Below are 16078 nucleotides of genomic sequence, written 5' to 3'. Positions count from 1 at the left end.
GAAGATAGCGTCTGTACACTCCCAGTGTGGGGAGCAGCGAGGAATTGTCTACAAAAAACCTAGCACCCTAAGGTTCTAGCCCAGCCTACTCCCTGCTGGGCTAGTTTTCTGTCATGTAAGAAGGTCTGCTTCTTACATGAGGGAGTATTCAAACACTGCACCCCTATGCCAGCAGTTTGAAGTGGTACAGTCCATTCTACTACCTCGAGAGGACTCTACCACCTCATTCTGCAGTATGTGTAGCTCCAGACTATATATGCACTCCTCCTGCTGTTAAAACCCTTACACTGGCTTCCCATCGCCTTCTGGATCTAATTTTAATCTCCTCGCCTTTAGCTTTACTATTAGATAGATAGATAGATAGATAGATAGATAGATATAGATAGATAGATGATAGAATAGATAGATAGATAGACAGACAGACAGCATTTATATACCACCTTTTCATAAAAGATCAGAGGTAGTGGACAGCAGCATTTGGGGGGGGGTTAAAAGCAATACAAGAGAGTCGTTAAAATGACTGGCTACTCAAGAAAAAAATTAATAGGCCTGCTGGCATAAAAAAAAAAAGTATTCAAGAGGCACTTGGAAATAAAAAGCAAGGCTGCCTCTGCTGCATCTCTGTTGGAAAAGTGTCGCACAGCAGAGGACCAGAGAGACTAAATGCCCAGCTTACAATTAATGCCAGTCAGGACTCTGCAACTCAGGGGGCAACAAACAGTGGTGATGGGGCTGGGATGTAAGGGCTCAGGTGATGGGGCTGGGATGTAAGGGCTCAGGCAGTCCTTAAGCTATCCTGGTCACAAGTTGTTTAGAGGCCTCTGCAGCATTTCTCCAGCCTGTATATGAGTACTTATTTCCCCGCTCTTTGCTCCTCTGACTCTACCATCCTGAGCTGGCCAAACACACCCCTACATCCTGAAATACTCTTCCCATTCCCACTTACTGCCCTTAGGCCTCAAACTCTTTTTGTTTCTGAAAGTGCATGCAAAACCACCTCTCTTCCTCAAAATGTTCCTCAAAACTCACCTTTGCTGCACACACACACAAACACACACGTTATGCTTAATTGCAAATAATAACCTTGACACACATTCGCCTCGCCTGCCTCTCCACTTCCATCTCTTCTATTGTGCTCCCCATTGGTAGTTCCACCACTGCAAGCTCTGTGAGGCCAAGGAAGTGGCTGCAACTTGCTTTTGCTACGAAACTCTGCAAAGCTCATGGGTCACACGCATGTGTGCATACCTGAACAAAGCAACCAAGTGAAGGCTACCTATATACCAGTATAAGCAAACCAGTAAAGCCTCCTCTGAATTTCTGCATTGCAGGGGGTTGGACTAGACGAAGGTACCTCAGGGTACCTTCCAGTTCTTACAATTCTATGATTCCAGGAAATCAAGAGAGTTAAGTTCTCAAAAAGGATACTTTCCGTTACATGCAACACTTGGTGTCACCTATGTGAGTTTTGCGCATGGGGGGGGGTGTCTCAAAAAAGGGATAATAGGCTGGAGTTTAAAAAGCCTGGTGATTTACCCAGGACAACATGGCTATGACTCAACAGCTACTAGCCATGATGCCTATGTCCTGCCTCCATGGTTGGAGGCAGCAATGCTTCGGAATATCAGTTGCTGGAAGCGACAGGAGGTGAAAATGCCCATGTGCTCAGATCCTGCTTGACAGATTCCCACAGGCATCTGGCTGGCCACTGCGTGAACAGGATGCTGGACTAAATAGGCCATTGGTCTGATCCCCCAAGGTGTTTTTCTTATGTAGCCTACAAAGGGCTATGTTTCAGGGGAAGGAAACACACATTTAAAAGGAGATGGTCCCATGTTCAGCATCCTGATATGTCCAGTTAAAATAACCCAGGTAGCAACATTGAAAAAGATCTCTGGCTACAATACAGTGGTACCTCGGGTTACAGATGCTTTAGGTTACAGACTCCACTAACCCAGAAATAGTACCTCGGGTTAAGAACTTTGCTTCAGGATGAGAACAGAAATTGTGCTCCGGCGGCATGGCAGCAGCGGGAGGCCCCATTAGCTAAAGTAGTGCTTCAGGTTAAGGACAGTTTCAGGTTAAGAACGGACCTCCGGAACAAATTAAGTTCTTAACCTGAGGTACCACTGTATTGAAAAACGACTGAGCCAATGAATTGCTTTGGATCTCTGTGTATTGTACGGTCAACACTATGGTGGTGTGTGCCGGTATATGTCTGTGTGTTAGTTAACAAAGCACTTCCCTTTGCAATCTTCACAATTCTAGGCCCATAAGAAACCCCACCACTACCACCAGCTAAGCTATTCACTCCCTGGGAGTTGAACTTTCTGTATATGGTAAAGGGGTCAGGGCAGGGGGTGAGTGGAATAAAATAATTTCCTAATCAATCAATTACATTTTTAAAAGCTTCCACTCCGTTAGAAGCAGGGGGAAAGAAAATGAGCTGGTTTCAATTACGGGCTCGTTTGTGCCAGAATCCTTGCCAAAAGTTATAATTCAGTACATGAACATTAGCTTCTTACAGCCTCGCTGAGAACAAGGGTGCTTAATCGATGCCACCTAAATGATTTGGAGGAAAAAAGATGAGCCACGAATGAAGGAAGCCTCTTAAATCATGGCTCTCGGGTGGATTGCAGGCACCAGTTTTGCTGAATAATACACCATGCATTTAAAGTACTATAGTACCACTTTAGCAGTCATGTCTTCCCTCAAATAATTCTAGGAGCTGCAGTTTCTTAAAGGTGCTGAGCATTGTTTGAACTCTATTCCCCTTTAAGAACTCCCCTACAATTTCCAGTGTTCCCTGGGAAGAGGGATTGGTTGTTAATTCCCTGGGAATTGCAACTCCGTGAAGGGAATAAGGGCCTCCTAACAACTCTCAGCCCCCTTAGCAAACTGCGGTTCCCAGAATGCATTGGAGGAAGCCATGACTGTTAAAGCAGTATAACAAGTGTTTTAAATGTGTGCAATGGATGCAGCCTAAGTATAGCTGAGTGCAGAAGGTCAGCCCCCCTGTTGTGAAAAGAAATCCACCTAAAGAGCCTGCAATATCCTGTCACTTTCTCCTAACGTCCCACTATACCAGGAGTTGTCAACCTGGTCCCTACTACCCACTAGTGAGCATTTCAGGATTCTAGGTGGGTGGTAGGGGGTTCTACGGCACAAGCGGAATCCTCCTTCCATCGAGCACTGGTGGGCGGTAAGGAAATTTTACCATCAAGAAAGATGCATTAGTGGGCAGTAGGTATAAAAAGCTTGACTATGCACTCGGCCAGGGCAGGCTTGGTTCTTAATGCTTTTGGGTCTCAAGGTGCAGGGAAGAGATTTAGCTATTGTCTATCTCCCCCAAGGGGACGCAGGTGGCGCTGTGGGTTAAACCACAGAGCCTAGGACTTGCCGATCAGAAGGTTGGTGGTTCGAATCCCCCCCGTTGCTCAGTCCCTGCTCCTGCCAACCTAGCAGTTCGAAAGCACGTCAAAGTGCAAGTAGATAAATAGGTACCACTCCAGCGGGAAGGTAAACAGCGTTTCCGTGTGGTGCTCTGGTTCGCCAGAAGCGGCTTGGTCATGCTGGCCACATGACCTGGAAGCTGTACGCCGGTTCCCTCAGCCAATAAAGTGAGATGAGCGCCGCAACCCCAGAGTCAGTCACGACTGGACCTAATGGTCAGGGGTCCCTTTACCTTTATCCCCCCCCCCCCCAGATTCCTGACTGCCCCCTTTCTCTTCTATCATATGGAGAAGCACCAGAACATTGGTAGCTGACTTGTATGGAGTCAGACCATTGGTCCATCCAGCTCAGTACTCTCCAGGGTTCCAAGCAGGAAGCGTTCCCCAGCCCTACCAGGAGATGCTAAAGATTGAACCTTGGACCTTCTTGCATGCAAAGCAGATGTTCTACAACTGAGCTGCAGACCTTCCCCGGAAGCATTGCATTCCCAAGTCCAAAAGGCGTTACATTTGCAAGCATTGATTGGGTTTGAGGGCTAAACCTGCCCACCACTAACACTGGATGGCCTAACATCTGATAGCTTGCACCTCAAGAGGATATGATGCATATATGCTCTTCACGTGCTATGCCTTTCATAAAGGCAGACATTTACTACCTGGCTCTCAGAACACTGTTGCAGGAATTGAAGTCAGGCCAGCTTGTCTGCTTTAGGGGTTGAAGAAAGGACTTGAACTCTCTCCTCCCGCGTTCCTGCCACACACTTGATCAAATCTAATAGTCCTTTGGCTAATGTAAAACAAAGCAAACGGCTATTTACACGCACCTGGGAAACTGGATTTGCCCCTTCCAAGCAAACGTTTGTAGTTTGCAGAGCAGAGGTGGGGAACCTGTGATTGTCCAGGTGCCATCGGACTACATCTCCCATCATCCAATGCATGGCTAAACTATGGAACTCACTTCCACAGAGGGCTGCAATGCCTTCCAACTTGGATGCCTTAGTGATAGAACAAGGCTAGCAATGGCTACTAGACATGAAGGCTATGCTTTGCCTCGGCAAGTGGAGGCTGCAGTGCTTCTGAATGCCACTTGCTGGAAACCACAGGAAGAAAGAGTGCTAATGTGCTCCTGCAAGCATCTGACTGGTCACTGTGAGAACAGGATACTGGACCAGACAGGCCACTGGCCTCTTCCTCATGGTCCATGTTGGCTGGGGTGATGAGCTGGAGTCTTAATCTGTAGGGCCACAGACTGCCCACTTGCATTATAGAGAAGGGGATATTCAACCTGCAGAATGCATTGCACTCCTGGCAATTCCTTTTCTTTTCCCCTTGCAGAGAAGCCATTAAGCTGGGAAGTCCACCATTGCCAACAGGCTGTTCTGTGTCTACCCAATTGCATCACTTCCTACCTAAGCAACTTGATTTAGTAATTCTTGCGGTGTCTGCAACAAGCAGAGGAAGAGTCTCAGACCGAAGAAACAAGAAACTGCAAGGAAGGTAGAGCACCTGCTTTTGATGCAGAAGGTCCCTGGTTCAATCCCCACCATGTCCTGCAGAAACCCTGTAGAGCGGCTGCCTGCCAATGCAAGCAACACTGAGCTAGCCAGTGTAGCTGACTCTGTGTAAGGCAGCTGCCTGTGTTCATTCAAAGAACATCAAAATGTGAATTCATATGGGCCAGAAAGTGCTTGGCCTAAAGACTCTGGGTGGTCTATATCTGAAATTATTTGCATGTGGTTGTGTGTTAGCAACTAAGGACATAAGAGCCTGCCGGATCAGGCCAGTGGATCATTGAGCCCAGTATCCTGTTCTCACAGTGGCCAACCAGATGCCCCAATGGGAAACCCACAAGCAGGACCAAAGGGCAAGAGGACTGACCCCACCACCCTGCTGAACTGGCATTCAGAAGCATCACTGCCTGCAGCCATGGGGGAAGAGCAGAGTCAAAACTCGGGTTTCAATCGTTTGGTCAAATTAAGCTGTTTTGGTTTCCTTCCTTAAACAGATGCAGGGCAAATATTTCACCCCACCTGTCTTATAGGATAAACCCCCGTTACTGTCCAGCAGGATCCTTCTTCAAGTCACCGAGCAGGAAGCTTTAGAAATGAGATAGAGATGAGATGCCCTCTTGGGGGATTTTGATCACAACAGCAGGCACACAAAGCTGTTATAAAGATTGGCTGCCCATCAGGACACAGGCAAGGCCTCCCTGGTCAATCCCAGTGCCCATCTGTCAGTGCTTAAGAGAAGCCAGCAGGTATTCAGCAAGACACCCCCCCTCCTGGAATTATGAAGCAGGTTTGAGATGCTTATGGGGAGGGAGGAGGGGAAATAAAACAAGATTCCCTTCCTCTCTAATGCAAGCCTTTATCTTCTTAACAGATGGGAAGCTAGCAGCACATATACAAAGGAAGCAAGCTGGTCTCAGTCTCTCTCCCCTCCGCTCCAGAGATCTCCAAACCACCTCCACCAAAACCAAGGGAGGGTGTGTCATGCGTTTTCACATACAGAATTATCATGCCAAGGAAGCTAACTGGCAGAACTTACAAGCCGCGTTCCCTATGCCAGGGATTGTTCTCTTGTGAGAGAGGGCCGCCAGAGAGGAGTGGCTCTCACATCCCTAAAGAGCAAGGAACAGGCAAAAGAAAACCCTGGGAATGAATTCCTGGAAGAGGAAGACAGGTGAGAGGGTTCTCTCCCCATCTCCCATGCACAGTGGAAAGAGAGACCCGTGTAACATGCACCATGTGGTTGTGCAGAGTGGGAGGAAGGTGATGGGGTGTCAATGAGACAGGCCTTGCCACATGCATCGCTGGGCATGGAAGAGAGACGCAGGATAGCAGTTAATTGCAAGGTAAAAGCTAGGAAGACAGGGAACTGCCTTATGAGTCAGACCACTGGGTTCATTTAGCACAAGGCTGTCTACGGGGACTGGCAGTGGCTCTCCACGATTTCAAACTGGGGCCTCTGCCAGTCCTGCCTAGAGGTTCAGGGGACTGAACCCCAGACCTTCTGCATGCCTTACCACTGAACCACAGTTCTTCCTAACAATCTAAGGTTCTAGTCCTCATTGTCCTGAATAAAAAGTTGACTGAAATGGGAAGCTGCTTTAGATCACTGGCCTATCCAGCTCAGTACTCTCTCAGTGACTCTCCAGGGCAGAGGCCTCTCCCAGCCCTACCTGGAGATGCCACTCTGAGACCCTCTGAACGCAAAGCAGGCGAAGCAGCAATGAGCCATGTCCTGTCCCACAAATGGGTGTTAGAAGCCTTCCTAGCCACACAACAGAGGGTAAATTAAGTCTGCGGTTCAGAAGGTGGATGGGTGGGAGAAAAGAATGGAGGTCCTCACCTGTAAGCCGCTACCGCTCGGTTCTGCAGGTATTTCTGAGCCGTCATGACCCCCACAAAGAGGAAGTTCTTGGCAGGCAGGATCTCGCCTTGGTGCTCGGCAGGGTCCTGATGCCACAGCAAGGCCCCCCGGGAGTCTCGGTGCAGCAGCCCCCCACTGGCCTTTGTCCGGCACCCTTCCAGGCTAGCCTTCCGCCGGTGCTGTCCTGCTCTCTTCAGCTCCGAGGCTCGAGGGAGGATGAGCCGGGAAGCCAGGATGAAGCCCAGCACCAGACCTAGCAACACGCTGAGCCAGGAGCGGCGGCTTCTGCCAGCCATTCCCCACCCCCTGCCTCAGCACACCAGGGCCCCCCAAAACAGACACACACACCCCTCAATTTCAGATCTCCAGAACAGGGCACCTTCTCTTTCTGTCCCTTGGCCACTAGAGCTTCCCCCAAAACAGGAAGCACCCCAAGAGTAGTGCGTGGAGGGGGGGTAGGTCTGAGCTCTGGAATCCGAAAGGGGGGTTTCCTGTACCCCTCTCTGCCTTCTGAGGCCTCCCTCTTCCTGTCCTCCCCAGATATCCCAGTCCTCTGCCACCTACCTCAGTTCTGAGCTTTTCTGCACCCCTTCTTCCCAAACCCCACAAACTGAGCAGGATTCCGCCGCCCCACAACCTAACTGACCACTCCCCCTCCCCAAAGGAGACCTAAGCACTCTTCCCAACTCCAGCGCGTTTCCTCCCCCCCACCGCGCCTTGCTTAATGGGCTGCCTGCAAAAAGGAAAAAGAAAAGCGCCGCCTTGCGCCCCCCCTTTCTTGCTTAGGACGCCCCCCCCCCTCAAAAAAGAGCAGCCCTCTCTTTATCTCTCTGCCGCCCCTTCTCTTTCCTGGCCGCCTCCTTCCCGCAACTCCAGCTGGGACACCCCCACCTCCTCGCTCCGGCCCAGGAGCGCCCCGCGCCCCCGGCCCTTCCTCCTCCTCCTCCTCCTGCTCCTCCTGCTCCTAGCCGGCCCGGCTGGGCTGCCCCGGCGGCGAAGGGAAGCTCAGCGTCTCCGAGAGCGCCGCGGCCATGGGGGAGCCTCCCGCTCCGCCTCCTCCGGCGGCGGCTGTGCTGCTGTGCCGGGGAAGCGCGCTTTGTTCGGACGCCTCCGCCTCCGCCGCTTCTTCCTCCTCTCCCTCCGCCTCCTTTGCGGCCGCTAGTGCTGCCGTGGCTCGCCGCCTGGACGCAGCCCGGGGCCGCCGCCTGCTCGCCGGGCGCCCGCGGGCTCCGCCTGGCCCTGCTGCTGCTGCTGCTGCTGCTGCTTCCGCGGCTGCTGCTCCTCCTGCCGCCGCCGCCGCCGCCGCCGCTCCTGCCCGGCCCGGGGATACTGCCCGCGCATCCCCACACAGCTCAATTCGCCATGGCGCGCCGGGGCGGGGGGAAAAGAGGGCGGGGCGGGGAGGCGGAGGCGAGCCAGCCCCTGGCCGCCGCCTCTCCGCCTGCCAGCCAGACGGCCCGGCCGCCGTTCGGGGCGCACGGAGCCCGGCCGCAGCGCAGCGCGTCCCGGACGCAACCCTCGGCCTCTCCCGCTCGCTCGCTCGCTCTTCGCCAGCGGCGGGCTCCGAGGAGAAAGGGGGTCTCTCCCGCACTTGGCAGGCCGAGGGAGGAGGGAGGCTGCTGGCAGGGAAGCCGGGGGGCCCCGGAGAGGGAAGGCCGGCGGGGAGGAAGGAAAGGGGAAATGGGAAGCGGGAGGGAGGCTCGAAATCGAGATTTTTTGAATGACGACTCGCCTCGCCCGGCCAGAGGCCCAGCCTGGCAAATAAGAACGCGCGCAAGTTCCTAGCCCCTAAGAACAAAAGTTCTGCCGCGTAAAGGGGGTTGTTGTTATTTTTATTATATATTTTGTGGTTTTATATTTTGATTTTGTACCGTGAACCGCCCTGAGACCTCCGGGTATAGGGCGGTATAGAAATTCAATAAATAATAATAAATAATACAGGGTGAGTCCTTTAAAAGAGGCCCCGTGGATGCAGAGTACACATGTTCCACTGGGCATCTTTTAAAAGACTCACCCTGTATTTATAAAGAGAGCTTGCTGCATCAGGCGGACGGCCCACCTAGTCCAGCCTCATGGTGGCTGACCAGGTGCAGGCAGGCCCCGGGCACAAGAGCACACTGGCATTCAGAAGCATTACTGCCTTCCACTGTGGAGGCAGAACAGTAGTCGCCGTCCCTAGTAGCCATTTGTAGCCATTCTTCATGGAAGTTCCCAATCCTCTTTTAAAGCAATCCAAATTTGTGGCCATCTCCAGCCCAGCCCTTGCCAGTTTGGGGCCACCTTTCCAGCTGTTTTGGACATCACCTGATGGGAACTGTCATCCTAAAGAGCTGGAGAGGGAGCCCCAGAAATATTCACCCAAAGATTCCCTGCCAGATTCTTCTTGGAAGTGATTATCCCTTGCTGTGAGTAAAAGTGAGGAAGCCAGAACCAGTCCTGCATTCTAGCTCCTGGTGGCCCCATCTGGTGCATATACAGAGATAGACTGCATCTGGACATGGAGGTTCTTTTCACTTGACCTTAAGTGTGGCAAATAGCCAGAGACTTACCTGGTCCTTTTTCAGATGCTAGGAGCTAACTGGTTCGAAATGCCATTGATTTCAGTGGGCTGTATTTCTAAGTTAATCAGTGATCCAGTGTATGCTTAGGGCCCCATCTGCGCTATGCCTTTAAAGCGCTATCATACCACTTTTAATAGTCATGGCTTCCCCCAAGAATCCTCCTCATTCCATGTACAACAGCCAATGAGACTGGCTGTTGAATCTCACTTCAATGCTGGCAACAAGATGGAACCCTTCGCTGCACCTGAGGGTAGCAAACCTAGGAGGCACAGGGCTCTGTCAACTCCTTGCCACCTCTCAGCATCTGCTGTCAGAGGCAGCTGCCTCACTGTGCCTTATGATGGGGCTGGTACGTTCTGTGTCTGCGGGCCCACCCAAAAGAGGGACAGTTGGCTTCAGACTTTGTAGATTAATGAGCCTCAATGTGGCCCCAAAATGAGCAGGTCTTCTCAGGGCTGTCTTTTGTATCCTGGTTCCAATACCTGAGGACATAATACATATGCATGGCAATTTAAAGCAGGGAGCTGAAGGCCAAATGCAGGCCATGCACAGCCTCTCCCTAGGCTAAATCCCTTCATCAGACCTGCTTCACATCAGCTAGGCCAGGGGTGTCCAACTTCCAAAAGACTGCTTGGGACTGATCTTCTAAGAGATCTACTCCCACTATAAATAAACTGGCAGTGATCTACCCATTGGACTGCCCCTGGAAGATTGCTCTGAAGGAAATGTGGCCCACCTCTAATTTAAGGGTTGCATGTAATTAAGGGAAGACTGGTACACTGGCTGCAAGCATTTCAATGGGAAAAGTTATGTGGAGGCCACAATTCTAAGATAAAGAGTCCAGGCACTGCATGCCAAATATCCCAGATTCACCACTATCTCCCATTAAAAGGATCTGAGAGATCAAAACTGGGAATTCCATTGAGACCTTGTAGAGCTGCTGCTAATTGGAGTAAGACAGTTCTGAGCTCTAGATGGATGACTCAGGATAAAGCAGCTGCATACTGTATGTTCGTATAAACACTGCAGATGATACAGGCGGCCTCTTTATTACTTTATTACTCAACTCATATATTTTCCACTTGGAGATTGGAACTCCAGAACAAAATGTACGACCATAAGGCAGCAGCTTCCACGAATGCTCTGAGGTGGCCAATTTTATTTCTCCCACTCCTTGAATCGACTTGTGTGTGAGCCCAACCTGAACCCAAGGCATTGAAACGCAGCCAGTGGTCTGTTTGAGTATTTTATCAGTGGAGTACTCTTATCTGAAGTTTACAATGTGGAGGAATGATAATGTTCTTATGTTCCTGGTCAGCAACCAATGGTCAATGTGGGTCAAAAGAAGGGCATAGGGTACAGCAGCCCGAGCCTCTGATAGGCCTCCCTTCCCCTCACAAAGCTGTCTTGGATTACAGCAGGGTTAGGCTTCCAGATCTTTCTGAATGACAACTACCATCAGCCTCAGCAATCATGGCAAATGGACTTTCAACATTGAAGCTTATTCAAGATAGGTGGATAGTAGAGCATTCTGATTGACTAAGCAGCTACCTAGACCAGGGGTCAGCAAACTTTTTCAGCAGAGGGCCAGTCTACTGTCCCTCAGACCTTGTGGGGGGGCAGGACTATATTTTGGAAAATAAAAATGAACGAATTCCTATGCCCCACAAATAACCCAGAGATGCATTTTAAATAAAAGCACACATTCTACTCATGTAAAAACACCAGGCAGGCCCCACAAATAACCCAGAGATGCATTTTAAATAAAAGGACACATTCTACTACTGTAAAAAAACGCTGGTTCCCAGACCATCCACAGGCCGGATTTAGAAGGCGATTGGGCCAGATCCGGCCCCCGGGCCTTAGTTTGCCTACCCATGATCTAGACCAGTGGTTCTCAACTTTGGGTCCCCATATTTTTTTGGCCTACAACTCCCATGATCCCTAGCTCACAGGACCAGTGGTCAGGGATGATGGGAGTTGTAGGCCAAAAACATCTGGGGACCCAAGGTTGAGAAAGGCTGACCTAGACAATAAAGAAGAAAACATGTGGAGTTGCTAAGAGCTCTGCTGGATTAGGCCAAAGGCCCATCTAGTTTATCTTGTCCAACTCCCACAAGAGGTAGTGAGGGCCACCAACCCAGATGGCTTCAAAAGAAAATTGCTTACATTCAAGGAGAATGCATGTTGATGGTTACTTGCCATGATGACACTGTTCTACAACTACTGCTGAAGGCAGTATACCTCTGAAGACCAGTTGGTGGTACTCAGAAGCAGGGAAGAAGGAGAAGACGACGAAAAAGAAAACAATGGTCAGGTGGCCTGTGTTGAATGTTGCTCAATCCACTCCCCAGGCATTTCTAACCTTTCTAACCCGGGCAATTTCAAGGCCTCTGCTCACCTCCCTTCCTACAGTTCTTCATTTCATTTTCAAATTAGACTTGGCCCAGAACAGCTCTTCAAATGCTTTTCCCCCCCTGTAGTTCTGTAGTTCTTAAATTCTTGTTGGTTTTTATGTTTTAGTATTGTTTTATGACCTGCATTGTGTTTCATATTCTATCTCTGTACATCACTTGGGTATTTTCTGAATGTAGAGCAGTTTGTGAAACCCTGAAAGAAAGCTTAAAAAGTAATTGGAATAAAAGATGGCTAGAGGGCTGTCCGCTGTCAAGGAGGGCACCTTGCCTCCCTTGCCATCTTTCAATTGTTTAGCTCAAGGAAAATCACACAACCAGTGTACCCCAGCAAAGAGAAGATTGTTCAAAACAGTAGCCTGTCTTCCTGTCCTTTGAACAGATCCACAACTCACTCTCTCTCTCTCTCTCTCTCTCTCACACACACACACACACACACAAGCACACCATTGTCATTCCAGCTTCATTTCCAAGTTGCTGTCTAGAGCAGCCTCTCTCTTGGAGATGTGATGTAAAATCCACTGAAATCCAACTTTGTTATATAATGTGACTCAACTTCTACGTTCAAGCAAAGCAGTCTCAGTCTCCCACAGGGCTTTCCAATCTATGTTTATTTTTATTTCCCCCTTGCAACATGGTCAAAGAGTCTATTATTTCCTTGTTGTTATTAAAAATAGGAAAGAGGAGTGAGAGCTGCATCTAAATTTTGCAGTGTAGTTTGCTTCCAGGCAGTCCACTGCATTCTGCTGCCCCCTTCCCAGTAGTCTGTTCCCACCCCCTAACAGTCAGTCAGTTGTCTACTAAGTACTATATGTTCTGATCTCATTGGGTTATGGGGTTGGGGGACAGAGGGGTACCCCCCCTTAAGTATTTTCCATTTAGAAACTTATTGTACTTCTGAAAAACTCAAGATCTCCCTGAGCCTACTGCTGTCTTCCTATTCTGCATGGCTGATACAGTTTTGGCAGCATTAGGACCTTAGTTAACCCCTAAAATTCCCCTCTCAAAAAATTATTCATTGTACTTCTGCAAACCCCAAGGTTCCCACAGCCCTGCTGCTACCATTCTATTTTGCATGGGTCATACAGTTTTGCCTGTAAAAGAACTGGTACTTGGAGAACTAAAATCACTATTTAGTATAAATGATTTGCATTTTAGGAGAGGTCCCAAGCTAGAAAACAGGCGCAGAGCAATGGGCTTTGTGCTAAACTAGATGTGAGACCCCCCAGGAAATTTAGGAACAGAATTTCCCACATAAAAAAAAAGATTAAAGCAGCTACAAGGGTGAGGTGCACAAGAGAGGTCTGATGTTCAGGGGTGAAGGTGTTTAACCCTTTTCTCCTGCACTGTTTCCCCCGAATGAATGGCACCCCCATGAAGGTGCCATATTGATGAATGGGTGGACAGATTGGAGAATAAAACTCTGACACTAAGCAGATGCAAAGGAAGAGCCACAGAGCCCCTCTGCCCACCCACAGGGAATTACAGCCAGCGGTGGCTTCTAGTTCAATACTGGAAATTCAGGCTGCGGTGCTTGAATGCAATACTCACCTGGTCACCAAATATAGCCAACTCACTCTGTTGCCTTAGGCAGGTTGTTATCTCTCAGCCTCAATTCCACCCCACCTTACAGAGTTGTAACTGGCCTGCATTACAGAGTTGTTGTAAGGACTAAGATACTACACAGGAAGCACTTGGAACACTCAAAGCTATATTATAATAATAATATAATATAATATAATATAATATAATATAATATAATATAATATAATATAATATAATATAATATAATATAATATAATATAATATAATATAATATAATATAATATAATATAATTAATATAATATAATATAATATAATATAATACATTTTTTTTTTAGTTGTAGTGTTTTAATGTTCAGGCAACTTTCTTTCTGCCGAAGGAGACCAACAGAGTGCTGTTATAAAAGAGAGCTCAAATCCTCCCTGAAAAAAACCCTCACAAGGCCAAAATGGCAAAACATCTCTTTAAAATAGGCATTGGGCTAAGATGCAACTTTTCCATGAGGACGTGTGGCACAAGACGTGCCCTAGAATAGTATGGCAAAGACTTACAAAACCTTCCTAAAATGAATGCTGAGTGATGGGGCAGCTTCCTTCGTCTAATTGGTTGGTAGGCTGGTAGGTAGAGATTTTATAATGGCACGGACAGCAGTGTCCAGGTCGTATTGAGTCAGACACCAGATTATGTTCCAAACAACAGTCTCTTAAGGCCTATATTTTTCCCCGAGTTGGTAAACCTATGTCTAGGCTGAGCTTCAGACAGAGGGTGGGGCAGAAGATAGATGGAGCAGTCGTGTCTCCACTCTGTATTACTTTCACATATGTTCATTTGTAAGTCCATCCATCAAAAATACATATATTGGGACTTCTAGTTTAGATAAATGGCGAGCAAGCAGCAACAGTTATTAATGGCGTCATTGGAGTAGAGAAATCGGAGGCAAGTTTTTCTTCCTCTCTTGTGTCCTCAACTTGTGGTCATTCAATGAGGCTGAACGATGGAAGATTCAGGACAGGACTTTGAGCAGCACATCAATATTTTTTTTTTTTTTAAATAATTTTTATTGATTTTACAACATAAACAAAAAACAAATAAACATAACACGACTTCCCCGAACCTCCCCTTCACTGCATCCATATTTTAAAATTTTTAGCAATTCTTCATCCCATTTTTATATTTAATTCTCTTTAAAAAAAAAAAAAAATTCTATTTTATAAATTTCGATTTATAGCTGTAATTCTTTGTATCCAATCCCTTGACATCTTAACATTCCGAAATTTTACAACAATTTTTAAGATAGATTTTAAATTTTTTCCAGTCCTCCTCCACTGTCTCTTTCCTCTGGTCACGGATTCTGCCGGTCATCTCTGCCAGTCCCATAAATTCAGTCACCTTGGTCTGCCATTCTTCCAGAGTAGGTAATTCTTTAGTCTTCCAATACTTCGCCAAAAGGATTCTTGCTGCTGTTGTTGCATACATAAAAAAGGTCCTATCTTTCTTTGGTACCAATTGGCCGACCATGCCCAGGAGAAAAGCCTCCGGTTTCTTTACAAATGTCCACTTAAGGATTTTCTTAATTTCGTTATAGATCATTTCCCAGTAGGCCTTAATCTTTGGGCAGGTCCACCAAAGGTGATAAAAAGTTCCTTCACATTCATTACACTTCCCCCTCACTAACAGTTCCTTTCTGAAGATCCTCTTGATTTCTTTCCAAAAAGAGTTCTTTATCCTGGTTTGATTTTATTTTAATTTTCTTCCCTTTAAAGTTAAAGGACAGCCCTTGTGGAAATTCCCACCTGAATGGGATATTATTCTGTTTAAGTAGATCAACTAATTCTTTAAATTGAGATCTAACCTCCAAAAAATATTTAGGAATATCCTTGAAAATCTGGATCTGAGAATTTTTAATGACCAAGGCCTTCTGGAAATGTAGGTTCAGTATTTTGTCTCTTTGTTCCTTTGATCCCAGGGTAATTAAACAATCTCTTGGCTTCTTCCCTTGCTTCCTGCCAATCCGAAAGGCTGAGGTTATCACAAATTCATCTTCTTCTCCATCTAGCTCATCATTCCAAAAATCTTGAAATTTATCTGTGAGGAATTCCCCAAGCTTGTCCTCTTCCTCTTCTGGAACCAGTCTTAGTTTCAGGTTCTTGCTTTTCCTTTCCAGTTCTAGTAGGGCTAATGCTGTATCATGTTCATGTACTTTTTTTGCAATAGGCGCAAACTTTCCTTTGGTTTCTTCGGCAGTAGACCTAGCACTCTCAGCTATTCTCCTTGTTTCCGTAGACTCTTGAACCAAACGGTTTATAGAATCTGTGTTAGATGAAATTGTTGTTGTGTTCAGGTCTAATCTTGTTGTCAACTCCGTCAGTTTCTTAGAGTTCTTAGAGTTCTCTGTAGACTGTTTAGTAAGTTCTGCAGATTGCTTGGTGAGTACTTCTAGTGACTGATTTATTTTGAGCAGAGCCTGTGTCATTGACTCCATTGATGCTGCTGTTATTTTTTCTTGTGCAGCTGCTGCTCCTGATAAAGAGCCTCTTTTTTGAGCTTGTTTTTGAGCCTGCTTTGTTTTACTTCTTGTTGAAATCTCTTCTGGCGGGTTGCTCATAACTCAAGGTCATTCACACAGGAAAGTTGCAAGTGGAAAGTCCCGCTGGATACACCGTAATGCAACTAAAACCCTCTAGAGGGGGAAATTGTAACCATCCAAAGTCACCCACAACAAAGAAACAGAAAGT

General features: G+C 47.6%; 1 protein-coding gene across 1 annotated transcript in view; it reads right to left on the bottom strand.

Moving 5' to 3' along the window:
• CHSY1 (chondroitin sulfate synthase 1) overlaps positions 1 to 7578 on the bottom strand; it is a 97564-nt gene extending 89986 nt beyond the window's left edge. Inside the window, exon 1 of the mRNA XM_081838869.1 lies at positions 6804 to 7578. Coding sequence (XP_081694995.1) covers positions 6804 to 7120 — 317 coding nt within the window. The 5' untranslated portion in view covers positions 7121 to 7578. The remainder of the gene's footprint in view (positions 1 to 6803) is intronic.
• Positions 7579 to 16078: the final 8500 nt, after the last annotated feature.

The sequence above is a fragment of the Podarcis erhardii genome, assembly GCF_964252035.2.
Source record: "Podarcis erhardii genome assembly, chromosome: 14".
NCBI lineage: Eukaryota > Metazoa > Chordata > Lepidosauria > Squamata > Lacertidae > Podarcis > Podarcis erhardii.
The sequence above is the reverse complement of the archived record's forward strand: the minus strand, read 5'-3'. Positions and strand labels throughout refer to the sequence as shown.